Source organism: Acanthochromis polyacanthus, chromosome 13 (assembly GCF_021347895.1).
Source record: "Acanthochromis polyacanthus isolate Apoly-LR-REF ecotype Palm Island chromosome 13, KAUST_Apoly_ChrSc, whole genome shotgun sequence".
Classification (NCBI taxonomy): domain Eukaryota; kingdom Metazoa; phylum Chordata; class Actinopteri; family Pomacentridae; genus Acanthochromis; species Acanthochromis polyacanthus.
The window spans coordinates 40,863,352-40,887,610 of NC_067125.1; the positions used below are offsets into that span (position 1 = coordinate 40,863,352).

Below are 24,259 nucleotides of genomic sequence, written 5' to 3' on the forward strand. Positions count from 1 at the left end.
AAAGCAGAAAAAGTTCAGGGTTTAGTGGTAGAAGATGGGGTTTTAGCAAGACTTCAAAAGATTATGTGCTGGAAGGTATTTGTTATGTGATCATTTGGTAATTACGACATAACTGACAGTTACAAAAGTGAGAGGTCTGAGACTATTTTCACTTCCTCCAAAATGAACATATCTGTCCTGTTTCTACCTGTTTCTGGGCTGCACAGTAGCATGGTGGTTACCACTTTCACCTTGCAGATAGAAGATCCCCAGTTTGTGTCCCGGCCTTCCCAGGATCTTTCTGCATGCAGTTTGCATGTTCTCCATGTGTGTGTGTGGGTTTTCTGCAGGTACTCCTGCTTTTTCCCACAGTCCAAAAACATGCTCATGTTAATTGGTAACTCTAAATTATCCATATGTGTGATTGTTTGTCTGTATATGTAGCCCTGTCCCCTGCCTTCACCCTAAGTCAGCTGGGATAGACTCCAGCCCAACGAGACCCTAATGAGGATTAAATGGTGTACAGAAAATGGATGGATGGATGTCTTTGGACTGTGAGAGGAAGTTTGAGTACCTGGTGAGAACCCATGCTGCATCAGGAGAACATGCAAAGTCTACACAAACAGACCTTCTAGCCTTGAGGCGGCAGTACTAACCACCACATCAGCGTGCCGCTTGATTATTTATTTTTCAAAACGTGAATTTGTTACTAATGATGGGGGAAATGCGTTCCGTGCTTTCCCTGTATCTGCTCTGTGTGAACACAGCCTGCAGTTCAGCCCAACTCAGATCAAACATGACTGGATTCTGTCATGTGACTGTTGGTCACAGCTGATTCAGTATGACTCGCACAGAGAACAGCAGAATTTATAAGTTTTTGCATAATGTGGTTGGAGCGTGTGTTTAATTATCAGCAAATTTGTAAATGAAATGTGCAGATTAAAGAATTTGACACAATGTTCTGATTTTAGGCTTCTATTTGGTTTGTTTTCCCAAAAGACCTCTATGTCACACATTTCACACAGCTTCAGAAAGTTAATCATCAGACTGTACTTCGTGATTTTACAGTTTCTGATTTGGATAAATATTGTAATTCTAGCAATGTTTGAAAGATAGAGATAGAGATGGAGTTTTTAGTTAAGGAACTAAACGCGCAGCATTTCCTGCGTTTCGCCTTCCATCCCTGCTTGATGTCTCCTTTCTATTGGCTGCACAGGTAGTCATCACAGTGCAGGGCAGTAAAAGTTCAACTGAGCTGAACTTTGACCGCTGTGCGTTTGGGAGCTCACCGGGAGGCACACTGTGCTCTGCTTGATGCAGAAATAAACCATTATGGCGTTGCTCAAGCCACTGAAAAAAAAAATCTTTCCAAAGGGCAGTGGCACCTTTGTCACATTCAGCCTGGAAGCCTCTTCACTCTTCTTGCTCTGCAAAGAGTCAGAGCAAACATCAAATGCACCAGAAAGTAACCTTCCTCTGTGAATAGTTTAAAACATAAACCTGTGTTAAGATTTTATTTACTTCCAACTGAGTCACATCTTCAACAAATTAATCCATCTGTGCATCAAATTTACATTAAACAAGAAAACATTTTATAAAAGCATTAATCCGTGTCCACATCCTTTGTCTTTTTCAACCCTGTTAAGAGCTCCAGATGTGCTTGACAGGAAGCATTTCATCTTTAAAGCAAATGAGACTAGGAGTGTGTAAACATGCATTTACTCACACAGAGGGACACACACACACACACACACACACACACACACACACACACACACACACACACACACACACACACACACACACACACACACACACACACACACACACACACACACACACACACTTATATTTTCATTACTTCTCATGATGTTGCATTCATTTACATTCATTTTCTGCATAACCACAACTTGTCTAACCTGAACTCTTTGTCAGCTTAAGTTCCTACCTTATATTTAAATCAGGTATTCATCCTAAAATTGAAACATCTATGTCCCCACAACATTAGCAAAACAAGTACACACAAACACACATACAGGGACGTGCATGCTCTTACAGGAAACCTTCTGACCTCATTCGCAGCTGCTTTGGGTCTGCATTTATGTGTATGAGTGCGTTTATCCAAAGGCCACATGCGAGAATCTGTTAAACGAAAACCTTTGCACACTGACTGGCTTTGAAGTCACCTCTATTACATTCACAGACACACACACACACACATACACGCACACAGACAGACACACACACAGACACAACAAGACAAAGTAAGGGCACTGTGTCTTTGAAGTGCAGTTGAGACAGATTTACTGTTCCACATTGACCGGAGATGGTATTTAAGACGCTTCAAGGAGAGAGATTCGATAGCTGGTGAGAGTTTATGTGTGAGTGTATAAAGAGGGTGATCCCACAGACAGTGTGCACGTGTGCGCGTGCATGTGTGTGTGAGTGAAAGAAAGACAAAGAATGTGTGTACTTCTGCCAAACGTGTGAGTCGAATGAGTTCCGTACAAAGGCATGCTGTGACCAGCTTCATTGGAAATTCTTTTTGGATTTTGCTGACACACTGACAGTCGATCAGGCAGACAGGCAGACACCTGAATGTCTTGGAAAGCATGTGAATGCTCCACCCCATGTCCTGAGAGTTATGTTTAAGGGCGACTATTAGAAAAGGAGAAATGTTGGCGCCTTGAGCTGACAGACTGAAGCATTTACCTTTAACAGCCTGACTGTCCATCCTGTCTGGTTGCCATGATCTTCTCCTAAGCTTCATATACGGTTTAAGGTGCCTAAACTCAACCATCACTCATGGTAACTGCACAATGTGTGGAAATTGTTGGAATTGCTCTGTCAGTAAGTGTGGACATATGTGCAACATCACTGTCATATCTCTGAGATTTGAGAAGAATGTCACCCAGCTGGCATTAGCTCAAAAGTGCAATCCACAGCACCGTCCAGCTTATAGAGCACTGCTATACCAGCCAACGTCTTCTGTTTATGCACTAAATGTGTATAGTGCAAAAAGAACCATAGAGGAGGGTGGGGTGGATGGATGGGCTCAGGTTGACGTCTTTTGAAAGCGCTTTTTTTTTCCAAAAAATCTGCTTTTCACCAGAGACATTATTAAAGACTCATAACTTACTATAAAGAACCCTGAACAGAAAACTATGGCAGGTTAGTAAGCCTACTGACCTGCAGGGAAATATGATTCTTAAAAGGCAACAAACTTTTTAAGCAGTTTTTATGGTTCTACACATGCATTTTTTACATCCCTGTGACCACTGAAACTACAGTTATGGCTCTCTCTCTCTCCTCATTCATTGAAGTAGGGACCTGTTTGTTAACCAGAAATAACTGCTGGGGACAATAACCAACATGGATCCCAAATGGTCAGTCTTGCCTAGAAGGACTTAGCTATGCATTATTAGTGACTTTTTATTTGCCAGACTGAACAGGCCTGTTACATTTCTTATTTCTGTAGCCTTTGTGTGCAGTTTTGAGGAGCTAATTCATCCATAACAGGACCACTTCCATGCCTCCAGAACTGCTGCTATGGGTGTTCCAACCCCTTCACACAAGACAAGAGCTCGTTCAGTCCTACCTTAATCATATCTCCATTTGCCCTGGTAATCTCAGAGTTTTAAAAATGTATTTTACAGCCTGAAAAAAAACACTTAGAATCAAACTGCTTTTGTTTATAGCAAGGCACCAATCCATCTTTGTAAGAAACAAAACCTGTTGTTTTTCATTCTTTTTTCTTCACCATTGAATGCTTAACCTTATTTCTGTTTCTGCAGTATGATTCTCCTTTACCTGCATCCCAAACCAACTGGGAGGCTGTGACGATGCCCATGTCGGTGAGTAACACACACACACACACACACACACACACACACACACACACACACACACACACACACACACACACACACACACACACACACACACACACACACACACACACACACACACACACACACACACACACAATGAATGAGTTGCTGAAATCCTGAAATTAAAAGCAAATCAGTAGATATGCTTTTTAGTTACACTTTAGCCACTGAAAGGAAGACATGAATGCATATTTAAAAGCTATGTATTATGAAAAAAAATGTCAGGTTAAGACATTGTCACTCATCTTTGGGTTTGTACTATTTTCTGTCAAACTAATATCAGTGTTTTAGAGAACTTTATCCAAATATAGCATTACCTTCTTTACAACCCTGCCACCCCACACTTAAGTGTACTTGTAAGCATGTTAGGAACAAAGACTACACTAATAATTATGACAAATGGTGCATTTGCATAAGCCAGCACACACCCACACAGCACACATCCATACGTTCATGCATGCATGGACTGTATTTATTATGCATGAAGCCTGACATGTGAAATGACATCCCTCCTTGGACTAATGTTTTTGTAAGAATGTGTAATCTGTATCATTTGTCTGTGTGCGAGAGCGATGGACCTCATTGACATGTGTGATCACAGTAATTAGTGTGCATCAGCATGCGTGCAAGTTTTTCTGCTTGGATTCATGCCGGCTTCATGTGTGCGGGTGTAGGTCTTAACGTGCGTATGCATGGATTTGTCACTACCAGTGGGATGTGGGAATGCACATATGTGTGGCTTGTGGCCCTCTTCCACTTTATATTCCAAGCTGCTACAAGGGCTTTTCCAGTGATTAATGATGATTTTACATTATGTTCATGTTCGTAGATGTTTCAGATTGCTGCACACAAGCATGTTAAGATACATTAATCAAAAAGGTGAAGTTTTTTCAGACCTCAGCTTCTGACTCATGTGCAGATCCTAAACCTTTTAGAATCATGCAAAAAAGGAGAGAAGTAAATAGAAATATAGACGATGATGCGTGGAGCTTAAAATTCTTCATTTCAGTAATCTGTTGAGCTGTCATGTCATCATTTATTTTATATGAGCCAGTGCCACATTTTTATGGGAGGATGTGGTGATACTTAAATTACCATTTTTAATTTATACTTAGTATGTCCCAGAGGAGTGTTTCTATTCCCGTGTTGGCTTTAATGAATCCAAGTCTCCTCCATAAGCTATTGGAATCCTCTCATTGCGTACGCTTGTCCTTTGACCTTTATGGAAGTTATTGCTGAGTGTCGCAGCCAACGTGAGAGTTAGAACAGTCATACATGCCAAAAGAACTTAATGGCAATGACCTCCTATCTATAGAAACAGCCTACAGCAGGGAGGAGTGGCCATCCAAGAATAATCTTAGTGATGTGCTGCTGCTTTTGTGTCCCCATTTTATTGCCAGTATTTATTGTGGTGGGAAGTTAACAATATATGAAGAAAAACATGCCACTTAAGATGAATAAATAAAAGAAGTCCTTGTCTAACTATCTTAATTTTCTCCTTTGTCTTACTCAGCCTGCATGCTGACATGTACACAGTTGTGTTGGAGCGATTGTGATGCAGTGGCATTCTAAAGAATTGGTGCAAAAAGTGTGGCACTGAAACATATATAGAAGTGGGAAATTAAAACTCATTTAGGAGGACTTATGTTGTTCCGCAATAAAGATAGTAACTATCAATATTTAGGTGGAGAGGAGGTCATATTTTCCAGCTTGTTCTGATTTGTAGCATTTTCAAGCTTGAGTCAAGGTCAGTCTCACACTGAGGGTCACTGATAGGCTGCTGTCACTGAGATGCTCTCATTTATTTGTGATGAAGCACTTTATGGAGTATTTTCATTTCAGTGGACACAGTGGTTTCTTTAGACCACACCCATATTTCAACCCTGTCTCCCAAAAGTTACATTAGTGTAGAGCCATTGCATTCTAGTATTTTCTCTTCCAGTATGGAAGGGCCACAAACTCTGTGGTAGGAGGTGGATTTATTAGTCCGTATCAGGACTAGGGTTTGCATCCTGTGTGACAGCATTATTTTCAGACGTAGGTTTCATTCTTACTCACTGTTTGGCTTCATGCAACAAAAAGTACTTTGTTAGGTTTGAGGAGAAAATGCTTCAGGTTGAAATACAACCATTTGTTAACATATTGCAAACATTTCCTCCATTGTCTAGGTTACCAGGGTGACAAATCCTGCCCCATTTCATATATAACTGATTGACTATAAAGGAGCTACACTGAGCAATAAAACAAATGCCAAACCATGCTAAATAGGAACGTATTTGTGATGTCACATAGTTGTATAGGACTGTACTTTTTTATAAGATATGGCTGTGTATTTACATGTTGAATGTGCTCTGCTGATGTGTTCGGGGAGAAATATTTCAAGAAAATTTTCAAAATGCATGTGTTTTGACAATAAAGTCAAAGGTAGCAACAGTATGCCACCATAAGTGACACTGCATTACAAATTCTGACAAAAAAAAGCCATTCTGACAAGAGCTACATTGTGGAAGAAGACCCTGAATGATGGAAACAGTGGCCGTGACCTTTATGTTCGTGGTACATTGTGGTAGCAGAGTGGGGAATATCTGCTGATATTTCCAAATCTTACAATGGATCCTTAGATGTCTTTTCAATGCTTTCATAATAGTGTTGACCTTCCTGTCGCGGCACACAGACTAATGACAGACTAAACACTGCATTGTGATTTTTTTTTTTAAAGAATCCAAGAGCATTGTGAAGGATTTAGCAAGTTTTAGAAAACTGACATTCTCTCTGCAGAAATCTGTGCACATTTCACATTTCGTACAGAAACCTAATAAAAGTGGTTCCTTACCAAACACATGTAGCGGCAATGGAAGACATCATTTGTCCAGTTAATGTCTGGTAATCCTTTAAATGGGACCATAGCAGAGTTCTGTGCTGGATAATGGTGAAGGAAAACATAAAGTCACCCACCCAAGAAAGATTTTACAAGGCTCATATGGTTTTGATATGGGTAAAAATGATAAATTGCTGTATTTAAAGTAGGCTTGAATTCACAGTAGAACTGATCATTTTGTCTTTACCTTTTCACCTTTGCAGGACAGTGGTGGAGGGAAGATGTCGGCAGCAGTCACAGAGGAGGTTCCTTTCTCACTGGAGGATTTAGACAGAACCATAGCAGCCTTTGACACCGTGGAACAGCTTCTCAAATCCCTGAGCCCAGACACCTGGAGACAGGACCTGGACAGCATCTACACTCAAACACACATACACTATAGATCCAGGGCCTATCATCTGGCAAGCAGACATAACAAAGGTAAGACATACAGATTCAAGTTTTACAAGCCATGTGAGCTGTTATGCCTTCCAATATAAAAAGCACGAGGCCTGTACTTTATAAAAAGATAGACATGTGTCCATCACCTTTAACACATGAAGACAGTTTTACAATACAGAACTGGAAGACAATAAGTAGGACAACAATAAACCCTCTGAAGTCGAAGCAGTCACTGGACACATTTTAAATTACTGAAGGCTTATTTTTCACTGCAGTATGAAGACCTGCACCTCTGTGGAAACAGCACATCCATGGCAAGAACTCAGAGAACTCGGAAATGTCTCTTGTTCAGTATAATAAAGTTATAATGCCATAAAGCATAAAAGCAGTAAAAAGTGACATTTCTTGGATTGTTTGTTTTACAAAAAATGAGACAAAATGGAATCAATATGTACAATTTTTCCAACTGCTCACAGGTGTTACCAGTAGTGGTGCAATAATAATATTTTACCACTTACATTTTTATTTTGTTTACATGCTTGTCTTGTCTCTGCTCTATGCAAGCAAAGCCTGCAGTTCAACCAGGTTCAGCTAAAAAACAGTTTTTGTGTTGTGGCTCTTGGTTGCAGCTGAGTCACTCTCAGTGGCTTCTCAGTGGCTTGGAGGAGTTTATTTTTTCTGTTTACTTTTGTCATATTTTAAATAAGAAATGTAAGATAGAGTGATGTTTAAATATCACAATTTTAAGCTGAGATCTGGAAAGTGTCCTGACCGTTTGACACATCACACATGATTAGTTCAAGGACTGTTGGGAACTCTCTCTCTTTTGCTTTTCAAACCCTATAACAGTTTTTTTTTGTCTCAGAGGGCAAACAACTTTTGTAAAGATTTTCTATTTTCTACATGTTGAACGAATCACATTTTTAAAAGGTAATCAAAAAGTTTTTTATTTAATCCTAGTTTTTCAACAATAAGGTACTTGCAAATGGAAAAAGTAGGCCTAGATTTTGGAATTCAGCTGAAAGAAATTCTTATAACCAAGTTCCTTGCTTAAGTAAATGCTTTACTATTTTTACTGTAAAAATAAAAATAGTACTGAGTTAAAGAGTGAGCAGTTCAATGAGTATTGTGGTCCATAAGTACCTTACATAGAGATATTTATGTAGATGATATCAGGTATAATTGCTGGAACTAAATTTGGACATTCATTGAAATAGTATCTTATTATATGTATTTTTTGTGTATTTGTATCATTATTAGCACAAGGATGATGTCAGTCAAACAGAAACTCTAATATACTTTAGTTTATAGTGTTGTGTTTTATAAGGAGACAAGAGAACGTGTGGCATGTTGAAATAGTTTAGCTAATGCAGAAAGATTAAAGCTTTGTGGTTCTCATTCCATTTTATTATTCTGCAGTTAGGGATCCTGAAAAACTTTGCAGTGATCACAGAATTTTTCCTCAGTCTGTTGCAGATGCTGGACTTTGGTAAACTTTGTGTAATAGAGGGGAGAGGTGAGCGTGAAGGCTTCTGCTGACCGAGACAGACCCACACAGCAGGAGTCCCATCCTCACATACTGGGCTATACATTACTCACAGTGGTACAGTGCTGCAGAGAATAAAGGTCTGTGGCTTTGGTAGTTTGAGGGAAATTAGTCAGGGCTGTAATGACTGTGATGGAGCAGCACTGCTGCCTTATGTTCAACTATAGCAGAGTCAATGAAAACCTGCTTTTAAAATGGTGCATATTCAGCTGAAACTGGAGTTACAACACCACTGGGGTTGTCTGGTGGTTCAGTGTATTTCTACTCATTTGGCATTTTTGAACAAATGGAAAAACGTACAAGAATAATCTGTGTGCTCAACTACACAGAAATGAAAGCAAAAAACTGAATTCAAAACAGTTCATGTCAAAGTACCTTTCAAAATTACAGTAGATGCTTTACTTGTTCTGTAAATACAAAAGATCATTGTGGATAAAACAGCTCCTGTTCATATTATGTGCAAAAACATTACCTGACTAAGCTGTTGCATCATCAAATGAGCAGTTTCCCCTTTGTGGGGTCTGTCAGTGAGTCAGTGGCAGATTTAAGGTGAGACAGGACCAGTTCAAGGCAATTCTTTACTGTGAAGTCAGTGCCAGCGACCTGGAGTCACTGAGGCAACAGATTTTATCTTTAGGATGCACAGTTAGAGTGGATGTCTTTGAGCAGATATGAAAATTATTATGCTTATTATAGGCACACGTGTGAGGAAGAGGGTGTTTCTGTGTGTGCTTGTCCGTATAAAAGCATTCAGGCTTGCAGTCGACCTGACCAAGTCGACCACATCTCCTCTCTCACCTGCGCCTTTGTATCTCTCTCCTGCACTCGTTCTACCTGAGGGCCCTCCTGTTCCTTAGTAAGTATTTGTACTTGACAGCAAATCTATCTCTATTTATCAGTTCATATGTGTGCTCGGCTGGCTTGAGAAGGCTCTGTACAGTATAGAAGGAGTCTTGCAGGACTACCTAGAGCTGCGTAGGCGCTGCAGGTCTTTCATACACCAGTGTAGCACTGTAATTGGAAATTCAACCTGTGTAGTGGAGCAGAAATCCACCACAGTCAGCAGCTTGGCTTTGTTTTCATTAAGACACACATGCACATAAAGGCTGACACCCATCCTTTTTTCTCATGAAGGACAGAAAGCCTGATAGTAATATTAATTTTAAGTCCATGTAACTCACATTCATTCAGCCTTAAACATAAATAAACTCAAGTCTAATCCTAATAAGACTCACACTAACTGTAGAGCAGAGTATATTCTGTCATTTTCAAACAAACGTGCACAGGCACTACACTTTTTTATGCTAGTGGCTGTGTGAGTGACAAAGCCATTCTTGCTCGGTCTTTCTGCCTCCGTCTGTTCTTCCCTCACACCCTGACAGCGTTCCATACCACTGCTTTTCTGAGATTACACTCATTCTCCTTAAGTAGACACAAGCTCAGCCTTGCAACCACAGACACACACACGCTCACAGCATAACCACCCGTACACAACCTGTGCCTTCATCTTCACTCGCACAAACACGCACCTCACCCGCATGCACAGAAACACACTTAGCTGTGAGAAAGCATTGAACGTGCCTATCAGAGCCATACAGCGACAGATGGGGGAATGAGCATCTGTACCATCTCTTTTACAGCAGGCCTTGCATCACCTTGAAAAGTCTAAACAAACATTGCAGATGTTAGAGATGCATCTTATAGCTCCTGGCATTCAAACAGTTCTGTCATTATCCATGACACCATCACTCACTGAAAATCTGCTCTTTGGCTCTTTAGTAAAATCAAACAGCAGAAATGATGGGTTCACTGTCACCTCAAGTTTTCACAGGAAGAGAATCAAGTAAAAACAGTTATCTTTATGATTTAGCTGTAAGCAGAGGAATATTCAGTGTAGCACACTGTTGGGTTTTTACTGTAGTTACAGATGTCTAGTAGAATTCTTAGTGCTTGGTTTTCTTAGCCTGATGTTGCATCTTAGATCGGTAAACTGGTTAAGCTAGCTGTAAGTGCATCTACGGTGAGTTGAAGCATGACATTTTGTCTTTTTATCAAAAGTGTCATTCTTCAAAGACAAAAGATCAAAAAATTAACTAAAATACAGTAATAAGATAAGATAAGATAATCCTTTATTACTCCCTGTGTCCGGGGAAATTTCCCATGTTACAGCAGCATACAGCATACAGTAGAGCAACAATAGCAACAATATAATGATAATCATAATCACAATCACAATATGTCCAGGAGTGTAAAACATCTATCAGCTGTTGCACATATGGTGTTCAGCATGAGACTGTTTTTCAGTTTTTATCCGTCTGCCTAAGAGGTTGTTACTGAGACAAACAGTACTTTTGCTTTAAAGCTCTTCAGTAACAGTGCCTTCAGTATTTTCATTTAAACAGTTGAGAGCCCCCCCCCCAAAAAAAAAAACTGATGAAAGGCTTTGGTACAGAGAAGCACAGATCATTTCTACGTGTAGCTGTGATGACTGGGATCCATCAACGTTTCAGTAGTCTTCAAACTTAAAACCAGGTTCTTATTGCAAATATGAATTTGTTCTTAATGACTTACCTGGTAAAATAAAGCTTAAATAAATACATTTAAGAAATGTACATAGCCGTTCTTGAGACAGAAATTGAGTGCTAGGTCAATTTACTTTTAGCAAATGATCGTCATTCTCAATTTCTGTGCATATTTTATAGAAAAAGACACAGATTTATTCAAATGAGTCGATGGGTGTAAACTGATTTTCACACAAATGTCGTGTCTCCACTCATCGAAAATAAATGTAATGCAGACACAGTGTTTGAATCAGTTGTCCTCATTTAACCTGTTAATACTCACACAATCGCAGACATAATCCACTTTTCATTCAGTCTAATGCAGCTGTGCCCACATCGACCGTCTCTGGGACAGAATGCAGGGATTTCAGAGGAGCGTGCGAACACATACAGCACAGTGCATGCAGTAGCTTCTCTTTTCTATATTTCACATTGTAAGCCTAATCTTATTTCCTTGTTGGCTTGCAATGTAACTGAGAAGGCCTAAAAAGACAGAAAACAAGGATAATTTTTCCATCTGTTAGATTTGGAGGGTCAATAGATTTGCTATAATCAGACAAGCTCTACGGGATCGCTGCTAGTTGCGTCACTGCACCATACATAAGGGTATAGTTTAGCTGACCTTCTCGCTCTGAGTTAAATATGTTATACTTCCCAGAGCACTTATAGTGTGAACTAGCAGTAGGAAAACTAAATCTAGGCGTCGACGTGAGGTCAGCAAGCATCAGCCCTTCTGGATAGAAGGACTGCAGCAGCACAGATGGTTTAGCTGGCACAAAAAAGTGGAAAAGCCTGATATCTCTTCATTATTGTTCCTTGTTCACTATGTTCCAACACCACATAAATGGAAACCCACTGCACAGATTTCTTGTCAACGATTTCTTATTGATCATCAATAGCATTTGGTTTCTGTTCACCCCACTGCGCTTCCCTTTGGTTTTTCCTCTTTCACACACACACACACACACACACACACACACACACACACACACACACACACACACACACACACACACACACACACACACACACACACACACACACACACACACACACACACACACACACACACACACACACACACACACACACACACTTACTTGTCATTGTTATACTAATATGATGTACATGTGATTTCTTGGCACTTTCATGACTGATCTCCCTTGTTACAGTGTCACAACAAAGCTTAAAAACAACGGTCACTTGGACTGGACACAAGCCAATCTCACCGAGATACGCCGTTGCACTTCACTGCAAGTATTGATCCTGACAGGTCCTTTATGCTTGTGTTGGGTCATAAAAGCCTATTGTACTTAATGAAGTGGAAAATCTTGGAATAGCCAAAGAAAATTCATTCATCCTCAGATTGATTTGAAGCTCTTTATAGGTTACTAACTAGCTATCATACACAAGCTGGGTGTCTGCTGTCTTTCAGGCTCATGCACGGGTGCTAGAGAAGGTGTACGTGATCTGAGTGGAGCCATTCAGTCGTTACAATGGCTCCTGAATGGAGAACAGAACCATGGTATGCAAAACAAAATTGATTGGCCAACAGTGCAGTGAGCAACAGCCGATACTTAGACAGTCACTCGTGGTATGGACCTGGACTCTTCTTCTCTATGATCCAGTTTGTTCTGTGTGAACAGGCTCAGTCCACCATCATTGTCTGATTGGTAAAGCTTAAAAGGTTTGAGTGTTCAAGCCTATACTGTGTTTGATTAGTTTAGTGCTTTCTTCCTGAGCTTTGCTTTGGACAGAGGACAGTTGCAATCTACCATAAAGGTGAACGCATCAGCAATTTCTTCTTGTCATGCTGCTTTAGCCAAGCGACTGTTCAGTCACCCTCTCCTGAAGTGGTCTCTGCAGCCAGTCAAGCATCAGGCTGTAGTCCAATGAGCACCTCCCGTGGTGCTCATGGATGACTCTGTGGACCATGGGAGATCATTAAGAGGGTTTTCATAACCTTTCAAAGCTCAGTTTATCAGCGTGGTAAATAAATCAGACTTAAACAGACACATACTGTTTATGTGTCTGGACAGTCTAACATCAGTGGCAGAGCATTGAACAGGCTCCAGTCCATCATAGACAATCCAAGTCATCCTCTGCACAGCAGCATCTCCAGACAGAGGAGCAGCTTTAGTGACAGACTGCTGTCACTGTCCTGCTCCACAGACAGACTGAAGAGATCGTTCCTCCCCCACGCCATCCGGCTCTTCGACACCAACCGGGGAGGGCGATAAAATGGATAAAATAACACAACAAAAACTCCGGACTCACTACACACCAACACCACGCACACACACGCACCTTACCCCACACACACACACACACACACGCACCTTACCCCACACACACACACACACACACACACACACACACACACACACACACACACACACACACACACACACACACACACACACACACACACACACACACACACACACACACACACACACACACGACTAAAGTGTGACAAACAGACTGCTGCAGACTGTAACACTGTCATTTTGCACTACTGCACTGTTGAACTGCCAGATGTTTATATTCTTATTATAGTCTTATATGTAACTTGCATGCTCTCATTTTTTTTAACCTTTCATGCTGCTGGAAGTGTGAATTTCTCTTTGAAGATTAATAAAGTATCTATCTATCTATCCATAATACACTACTAAAATTGGAGATTTCACTCACTATTCTCACAGTCCTTTTATTAAAAAGTCAAGCTTTCCTGTGGCGTCCATATTGTAATATGACAAACACCTACGTTGGTGCTGTGTAATAATGTGACACTAAGTTGGAGCAACTGTCTTTCATTCTGTGCAGAGGGGTTCTTGGGGGTTCCTCTTAAAACAAGGTTAGAGAGCCCAGATTCAAAATAAAATGGTTTCAGAAATGCGTATTTTCCATCATGTTAAACGTACTGTACCTACTAAAATATGCTGAGCAACGATGTGTGTATTTACATCAATGAAATATGGACATTAAACTAATGTGTTAGTGCAATACTACTGTATATTTACATGCTAGTTCCAAAAAAAAAACCCCACAGTAATATTAGGACTTACTTAGGTTGCAGCTACTGGCAGCAATTATGGGTGAAAACAAGGACAGAAGTATTTCAATACTTTGTTTCTTAGGGATCTGTCTGTAATAAGAACGCAAATTTTGAACAGTTTTCTTCAATGACAGTCAGAGACTAAATCATTCAATAATTGATTGTTCAGTAACTTGAACTGAGCTCCATGGACATCTTTCCATTTCCTGATGAAACTGAACGTAGTCGTCTACATCACGATACGGCCCACCTTACTGGGGTAAACAATCAGCTACTAGTTCATAGTGACGCTGCCATGACTCACTTCAGCTCTCCAACTAAACTAAATCTCTGGCGGGTAACCAGGAGGCATCACTTAAGACTCGTGGGGGCATTGTGGGTGTGTTGTAGAGTGTTAAAGAAGAGACTCAGCCTGGTGGAAGAAACAGGTACTACAGCTATGGGTTAATGTTTTTAATTGGTTACATTATTAAAGGAAATGAATCGATTAATGATTAATCAAAAACATTTTTAGTCAGAACTGGTGTAAACTTACTTTTTTTCTTTTCTACTTCCATTTTTCTAACATTTCCATTTTTATCCGGTTTGTCTTCTAATACTCAGCTGTGTATGTTCAACAAAAAGATGACTGGTGTAAAGGTGTAATTGCCACCCTCAGTCTGAACAGTGTGTTGATTATTGTCCTGCTGAAGACCAAAATCAAACAGCAGTCAATCCTCAACTGATTGCTGCTCTTCTTCTGCTATGTTGTGTGTTCTTCCTCTCATCCATTCCCCCAACAGCCTTTTTTCTTTACTCTGAATTGCCTTCAGAATAATGTAAAGTATTGTCAGTATTTCACAGGAAATATATTCTTGGTCTCCTTTCTGTCATTTGTCCATAGAAATGTGCAATCCTTGTCAATGACAACAGAGCAGTGTTATGTCATTCACTCAGTGTTCACTATGTCAATACCACTGACATATATAGCAATAATACAAGCAGGGTTTCATCACAGTCCTCTTTCTTTAGCTCCTGCTTTTCTCCCCTCTGGACAAGTGCTTTAGCCCCTTATTTCCCATCAGCTTGTCAAATAATCCATTTGATTCTCCTGAAATTAGTTTTGAGCCATTCCAGCAGGTCCTTCATGCACAAATGAGGTAATTTTTCTCCAAAGTGATGATATGAAGAAAGACTGTGATCGATATGTTCAATCTACAATCAATTAACGACCCCTGCTTCCTATTCTGTCCTTTATGTTCTTTCTCTCTGCATCTTTGTGTCGCTCTTTCTTCCACTCGTCTCCCTGCAGTCAATTGTCACTGCAATTGTCCTCATAACTAACTCCGCCTCTCAACCGTTTTCTCTCGATCGATATTGAGCATATTTGTAGCGTGAATCACAGTCACTTTGCCTTATTTACGCCCTCCTTCTGTTTCATTCTTCCATCTGTGTCTGCACTATGCCGCTCAATTTAATTTATAATTATATGAAGCAAGAGACAAGCAGTAATTGAACAAATCAAAACAGATTTTTGTCGCTGTCAGTCTTCCTTAGCCAAAATGTTCTGTTGAATTTTAGTAGAAAAACTTTAATTTGCTTGTTGTTGTTTCTTTCATATTTTATCGAATAACAACAACTTTGACCAATACCAGTTGATGAGGTGTGTTGTCTTTTTGTCACGATCAGCAGCAGATCCAGTGTACTGAAATAGCCCACCAATGACTCATCAATTATTATTGTCTCTTTTACTCTCTAACTGTACAGTGGATCTGAACCGTCTCTACGACGACGTGAAGCGGTACAGCTGTACTCCTCGCAACTACTCCGTGAACCTGCGCGAGGAGCTGAGGACCACCAACGCCGTCTTCTTTCCTCGCTGTCTGTTGGTGAAACGCTGTGGAGGGAACTGTGGCTGTGGAACTAATAACTGGAATAACGGCTGCACCTGTCAGGCCTCCAAAACAACACTCAAACTACATGAGGTAGGTTTAACAGATGAAGACCCAGTTTAAACATTCACAGACCACACAGAATCACCTGAGATACACTTGGTAGCTCCTTAGTTCTTTCTTGCTTTCTTTATTTCATATTTTTACTCAAACAGTTTACATCTATAAGCCACAACATTAAAGCCACTGACAGAAGAAGTACACAACACTGATCATCACCTTGGGTCCTGGCTTTTGTGTGGATGTTCCTTAGATACGATCCATCTAAATATTACTGTAGACCAAGCACACCTCTTCCATGGCAACTGCGCTCGACAACAGCAGCAGTCTCACAATGCGGAACATGGAAACTGCTCAGGGCATTGGCCCAACCTTCAAACTCCTCAGATCCCAATCTGATAGGGCATCTGTGGGATGCAAGGGACAAGTTCAGTTAACCCACAGAACCCAAACATCTGACTGCCACACACCACTGCTATATCCATGCCTGATGGGTCAGAGCTGTTACCACTACACAATATCAGGCAGGTGGTTTTAATCTTGTGTACTGATTAACTGTCCAAAGGCCACAGAAATTCTACCGCATGTACACACACATACTGCACAGACATGCACATTAGCATACCACCTACACTGACAATGGTTTCTCACCATAAAACAGCAGGATTCGTGAAAGAAAAAGCAATGAAAGACAGAATAGGTAACACAGAGATTAAAAGGTGAAAAGTACAAAACACTGTCAACTTCATCTCTGATGCATAATGGCTTTGGGCTTTTAAACATACGTCTCCATTATGTAAATTTTCCATAATGGCTCATGTGATATTTGGCACCTGCTGCGTGAGAGGCAGTTTTGTCACCGCTGGAGAACTGAAGTGAGATGGAAAGTAATTATGTTAAGGATGAAGAAGGTTCTTTTCAATTATCAGGGATTTTAAAACTTACTTGGCAATGACATATTACTTAAAATCCATTACGAGCGCAGTGGAGGCAGCATACTAATGGACCTCTAAATGAATTTCTTCATCAGTTACATTATTTGTTATCTAATTAATACTGTCATACTTTTTATTCTGTCCTACCATGCCAAAGCAGAGGCCAAATTCCATATTTACTGAATTTTCACACTGTAAGCACTGGCACTAACACTGAATGAAGTTAGTGTTTTGAAAAAGAAAAAGATGTGCCTCTTTGGCCTGGGACTACATTCAGCTTAGATTTGATTTACAGAAGCGTCACAGAAAAGAAATGCTGAGCCTTATGCAGACATGAAACCAACATATAAGATTTCTACCACAATTTAGGTGCACATGTGAAAGAGACCAGGGAAGATACTGTGTGAGTGAATGAACGAGTGAGTGAGTGAGTGAGTGAGAGGAGGAGAGTCTGATGCCAACTGAGGGAAGAGCAGGGAGAAATTGGCCGTGCAGAGGCAGGAGCTGCATCAACAATGAAGCAGCAATGCAGCAGCAGCCTCCACACTTCCCCCCCCCCGCTTCTCTCCTCCACTTGTTTCTATGTGGGCCCTGTCCTCCTCTCCCTCGTATCTCTCTCAGCTCATTGTTAACTTTCTATCACTCTCTTCCCGTCTCTCTGGGCTTCCATCATCCTTTCATTCTTCCCAATTCCCATTTTCAATTTCTCCCTTTGCAATGCACCATTCTTGTTCTTTAAGCCTGTCATTCATTCTTTTCTCCCACTTCCCTCCATCTCTTTGTGTCTTTGTTCTTGCATAGCTTCATTATTGAAACACGGTCCACAGGGCTCTCTCTCTGTCTCTCTTTTTCTCGCTGTTAAAAATCATACAATGGGAATTTAGACAAAAGTGGGATTTGGGTTGTAATTGTGCTCTGTGTATATGCGTGTGATTCTGTGTATGAGAGCATGAAAAAGGAGCATTGTGTCTGTATGTACTGTACATGCAGACACAACAGCCGGAATGTGAGCTCTCATGAGTTTGTGTGCATCTGTGCGAGGCTTTCATGCTCCTCTCTTCTCCTTGCCGGCACTCATAGACCGGCAACTGGTTACTTCAATGATTTAACTTCTAAAGAAACACATTATTACTCACGCTAGTGTTTCAGTGCAGGGAAGTCCTCGCATAAATCATTGGCAGCCATTGAGCTTTGGAGAACACATTCACTGCATCGGTTGTGGAACGATTTGTACTTGCACTCTATTTTCACATTAGAGCTGGCACCTGCTAGCATTGTGGCCATCTGCAGCAAAGTCACTTATAGTAAAACGCTGACTAAACCCAACTAGATCAGTTCTATAGTACCTTTCTAGATTCTTGGAGCCTTTTGAGCCACTTTTTGGCTTCACATTTGTAAAGCTGCAGCATGCTTTTTGACAGTAAAATGGTTTGAATCAGTCTGTATGTATCTGTGTGTTCTCTGTCCAGTTATACATGTTTTCTGAGATACTAAATAGACATTTTCCTGATGACAGCATGTCCTGGAAGTTTCTCTGCTGGAAATACCCTGAAAATAAATATGAGTGAATGAATGAGTGCTAAAGTAATACAGGAATTCCAGTGCAGTCTTTTAGGATTACCAGTGGGATGGGAAGTTTAAAACTACACAACAAATCCTGTCTTTAATGTATTATCTATATTTTGACTTCCCTGACTTGCTTCAGTGTCAAGTTTTGGTGACACATGCGATTTCGCTCAGGGAACAATATTTCTCCTCTCTGTTGAACCCCTGTTGGGTTCTGTCCCGTCTGATGTTCTTTCCCTTGTTATTTCCACTTTCATATTCAAACAAGATTCACTGCTATCAGCTGTGATGACTTGACAAAGCATGTTCACCCGTCAGCCTCTTCATCCTCGCCGTCTTTCTCCCTGCCTCCTTTAGGTGCTGAAGTACTCCCCAGAGGCTACTCTGCATCAGCGTCATCAGAGGCCACGGGTTCGCTGGGTCATCGATGAAATCTTCCTTTCACATCATGAATCGTGTGAGTGTGCGTGTCCCTCCCAGCCTCCTCGCTGAGACGCTCACACTGGCATGTGCATCTGAAACTGTGGGATGACTTCTTCTTTTATCTGTTTTGCAATGGACTTACTACTATAACAGCACCGCTGAGAAACATGCGGCAAAGAAGGCAAATATTTGACTGATGAACTGCAGCTCGTATCATATACACACATTTCCTGTTGCAGGTAAACCTCCTTAGCCTTTCTTTGTGTTGTTTAAAAGCATAAATGTTTCCAGCCAAACAACTTTCCTGCAGCCTGGTGTTTAAATCCCCACTTTTTAGACCACATTTTAACATCACATGCATCTTTAAGTGCTATAGTAGCAGTTAACTTTCTTCAGAGAAATTCACTTTTAATTCAATCATCTTCTCCTCCTCAACTAAACTCTGAAACTCATCACACAACATTCTGAGAAAATACCAGCAGGGTTGTCTTAAACTTAATTTACATTTTGATTAAAAAGGTTTTGATGAATGTCAGCTTGATTGAATTGAAACTGAATTGACTCCAACCACTATTCAAACAGTCTTTTACTCATATTTCATGTGTATGCATTTGCAGTTCTTTGTGTTAGAATAAGACTATTTCTAGAAACTTCAGGCAACTCTGCTGCCAGAAGCATGCCAAGATGAGTGAGCATGAGACAGAAGGAGGGAGGCAGAGGGGTTGGAGAAGTTTACACCAAAATAACACTTTATCTTTATGTGAAATTAGGCTAACTTCAACCCTCCAACTCTGAATCGCTCACATTCACTCCAGGTTTCCTATAAACTAAAACTCTAGTTATTTATGCAGAATTCTAAGGGTTCCTTTGTTTTGCACACATTCCTGTCTGGAAATATTCACGCTTCCCGTTGTCTGCTCATCCATCCACACACCTCATGCTTCTTTTCTTTCTCTCTCACTGACTCAAACACACACACACTCTCTTTCCCTTCATCACTTTCTCTCTCGAACACATCAAAGGAGATGTGAGATCGGGCCGCTGCGCTGTGCCCGGTTTTTCAGAGCATTCCTGGCATTCCTGCTGCTAGGCTGAATTCTGCTAACGCAGATAAAGCCGCGATCCTCAGACCCTAAACACATAACAGAGGAAAGAGAGGAGGAACTCAGGAAGAGCGATAGAGAGGAAGTTTTGAGGAGAGGCGGCTGACAGAAAAGGGACAATCAAGCAGCCTATTTGTAGATTACCAGCACTCCAGGATGAGAGTGAGAGAGAGAGAGAGAGAGAGGCTATCAAGATACAACACATAAAAGATTGCTGCTCATTCAGCGGTTTCAATCAGCATGCTCGAGTTTTTGGCGCTTTTTTTTCCCCTTTTCACTTGAAAATGCTATCACAGTCTGACCCACTGCTCTGTAACTCTGCAGAGATCTGTAGGAATTAGAGTAATGTTCCCGGTCTCGGCTGAAAATACAACTGATACTCGAGCGTGTGTGCAGCTCAGGAAGAGGTCCTTTTGTTTCAGGGGTGGAGGGTTACCAACAGTCTGTGAGAGTCTGGCAGCAGATACAAGCATGTGAGCGGTCGGCATGCAGCTGTGCGTGCGAGTGTGTCCTGTGCATGTATAGGTAGCTATCAAAGCTATCAGCAGCATCAAAGCAACAGAGCAAGAAATCAAATTAGCTGCTTACCAGTTTTCCATAGACACGATCCAGCTGTGAGAAATAAAAGACGGTGTCATCTGTCATCTCTCCATCGTCACCTCCCATGTGTTCCACCATCCACACACTCAGGCTCGCTTACAGGCTGGATTTATGCAGAGAAAATGGGATTTCACACACTACTTTTGTTCTAAAGACAGCAAAAACAATAAGTGGACACTGAGACGATTCCTCGGTCACAGTGAAACCCGATCAGCTGCGTGCCAGCGGCATTTTTATGAGCATGTGTCCACTGTAAGTCAAGGGTATTATTTGGCAGGTGTGGGATTCTAAACACTCTTAAATATTGCAAAAGTATGTCAGGTTGTGCAGTAGTCGCATTCCACATAATTTATCCCAGACTCCATTCACACTCACACACAGAGTTGTTTTTGGCTGCAGTTCGTCTAACAAAAGAAACTTGATTTTGCTGCAAGCTTCTGTTTTCTTGTGAGGTTTGCTCCGGTTTCTGTGTGTCAAACTTTGAATCGCAAAAATAAACACAGCAGAGTTTGGCCAAAGTGAGTGATTTGTTCAGATTTCACAGAGGGACAGTTGACAGGTAAATATCCACGTTATATTTTCAGCAGATAACGAACCTGTCGGTGAGGTTGGTTTAACGTGCCATTTTCTAAGATGCGTTGCTGCAAAATGAATAGGTTTTGTACAACGGGCTAATTTAGAACTTCTAGAACTTAACAGAAAAAAAGCTGATTGTTGATCAACAGAAATGCCTAAATATTCTCTAAAGTTGAAGGATTTGCTGCTGTAATCTAAATATTTGGGAGTTTTTTGACATTCAGTTACATCACCTTCTGCAGTCTTTTGATATTCCACACACTAAAAGGATTAATTCTCTAAATCAACTGCAAATGTAAGTGTTGTAAATGTATGTGCAGGGGATGTGTGTTTGTGTGTGTGCATCCTGTGGCTGCCAGTTTGTTGGCGTTATCAGCACATTCCATTGTTGTGTGCTCCAAAGTGACATTCCTCTTTTTCCATGTAGCTCTTTTGTTTTCTCCTCCAGTTCTTTACAGCACAATCACATGTATTTCAACATCAGGCATTTAACTGGTTTATTACAGACAACTACGAACTTCCAAACCACACAGTGGACTTTTGAGAACATTGCAGATTACTTTACTGTCTTATATTAGTCTCACTTTTCATTCTGTTCATGCTGTCATGTTTTCAACTTGCTGTTAGTTTGAACAAACAAAAGTCAACCTGCTTTGCTGCATTCCAAAAATATTCATGACAAAACTGTATGCTTTACCTAAATAATTTATTGTCTTTCTCTGTTGTTTTATTAAAAATATCAGCTGGTTGGTTTTGATAAAGTATTTCTAGCATTATTGCCTCCAGTGCCATTTCTTTTCCCTGAGCAGAAGCATGTTTTTTTTCAGGTGTTGGATTGTATTGTGCTTTATATGATATGGAACAATGGTTTTGTTTGACCACCTGTGCAGTGTAATATAAAATGCTTTAGTGCACACCATGAGAGAGATATAGAGAGAAATTGATGTGGCTAAGTGTGAACACAGAGACAGTAAGAAGCCAAACTGAGGAAAAAAAAAAAAAGGCTTCAGCTGCTGAACAATGACACTGGGCTTGCCGAGCGCTGCTCAGCTGTCTGATATATTCTTGCACACAGCACAAAGAGCGCACAGGTCACCATGGAAACAAACCACAAATGTGCTTTTAAAACCGGTGTATCAGTAATAAGTTCAGCAGGGGTCACATAGCTGAACCAATCAAATCTCCACTAATCATGGTCTTCCACAATCACTTTGCAGCAGCAGCAGCAGTTCTGTGATCCTGTGAGTCAGCAACAGTTCAGCCACGCTGCAGAGATCCAGGTAGAGCGATAACCAGACTGAACTGTCATTTTATTTTCACTCTGACATTCAGTCTGGGTTTGTTGTGACTGTCTGTTTGGAAACACAGATATTCTGCCCAAACTAATCAGTTGGTGTCATTTTCAGTTATCACAGACCTGAATTAGTAGTTTCTGTTCCCTCACACGTCCTCAAATGTTACTAATGTGTTTTACTATAGCAAGGGTTTTTTTTTTAGCATTTTGTCCATTTTGCAGATTGACTTTATTTAATGCACCTCAATTATGTGGCCTTTTTTGGCAAATATTATGCCTCTTTTTAATACTGCCTAAGTCTTGGTTTTTGTATAGCATGCCAACAATTGGTAAACTTCCTATATGGCAAAAATCCATTTTTATTGTGCTTTGTGCTTGTTATAAACTAGGAGGTGTAAAGTAAAAGCTATTTCTCATGCCTCTAGACAGTCCTCCAGTTTTCCAATGCAGTGACAGTTTTACTGAACTGCTGCATACCAGCTAACAAACTAATGCTCATCAAACTGTCCGCTGGTTGTGTGGTGAACAATTCAGAAAGAGCAGCTTTCTCACAGTTCACCAGATTTGTTTCGTTGCTGCCTCTGCTTATACTAAAATGTCTCAGTGACAAGCACAGACAGAAGGAGCCATTAATGAGAATGAACAGCAGAGTCTTCATGCACTCCCAGCATCTGAGGAACTGTATTCCACTGTATTACTAGTAATTTGGATGGCAGTGTCACTACAGCAACAGAAAACCTTCTCAGTATAGCATGTTGTAAGACTAACTTCACCATTAAATTTATTGTCTGTCCACTTGTCAGAGCTCTGTGGAAACTGTAACGCTGAGTGGCATTCAGATATGGTGGGAACTGATACAAGGACTGGCTGTGGGTTATCATCATTTCAAGTCACCTGTAGTACCTCAACTTCAGCTTCTGTTTACAGCTAGGTTCTCTCATGCTCAAATACATTGCATTTTAAGACAAAAATAAATTCCCAGTGAAGCTGCTGTCATTTACATATTGTTTTGTTTCGAAATTAAATAGTTACCGACACTGAGCTTATTAAGACTACGCGTTAGCCGGCAGCAACTCTCTTGCTTTTTTCAAGTTGCTGCTCTGCGTCACTGAACTACTGAGTTTGTAATCACAAAGTTGTCTGACAAACTTACAATACATACGACAAAAACAACTGCTGTGCTGTAAATTCTGTGATCTTTCCAAGTAAAACGATTACTCAGAGAGAAAGTCAGAAGCGATGGAATCCTCATTGAATGAACTTATTCATGTTTGTGTTAGCCGCTGTGTGGTTCACTGTGCTACGCTGTCAAACACAAACACAGAGAGAGTCTTCTTCCTGAAGGGACCATGGACAGCAGCGGCTCAGCGCTATTCAAATGTACAGTCTAAAACAAGCTGTTTGGAACGGTCTCATGGTCAAATAATCTTTGCAGAGTTTGAGCTGCAAATTTAGACACAGTGGGATGACAGGCGACAAAATACAGCTGAGCTTAATAGGAGTATCATAAGTTTTATAGGAAATATTTGACTAGAGCC

The 24,259-nt window shown here is 40.7% G+C and overlaps 1 protein-coding gene across 2 annotated transcripts in view; it reads left to right on the forward strand.

Annotated features, from left to right (window-relative positions):
- pdgfd (platelet derived growth factor d) overlaps window positions 1-22,200 on the forward strand; it is a 74,783-nt gene extending 52,583 nt beyond the window's left edge. For both annotated transcript variants that reach the window (XM_051957788.1, XM_022195923.2), the window contains exons 4-7: window positions 3,774-3,833; window positions 6,951-7,167; window positions 16,040-16,257; window positions 19,083-22,200. In XM_051957788.1, coding sequence (XP_051813748.1) covers window positions 3,774-3,833; window positions 6,951-7,167; window positions 16,040-16,257; window positions 19,083-19,217 — 630 coding nt within the window. In that variant the 3' untranslated portion in view covers window positions 19,218-22,200. The remainder of the gene's footprint in view (window positions 1-3,773; window positions 3,834-6,950; window positions 7,168-16,039; window positions 16,258-19,082) is intronic.
- Window positions 22,201-24,259: the final 2,059 nt, after the last annotated feature.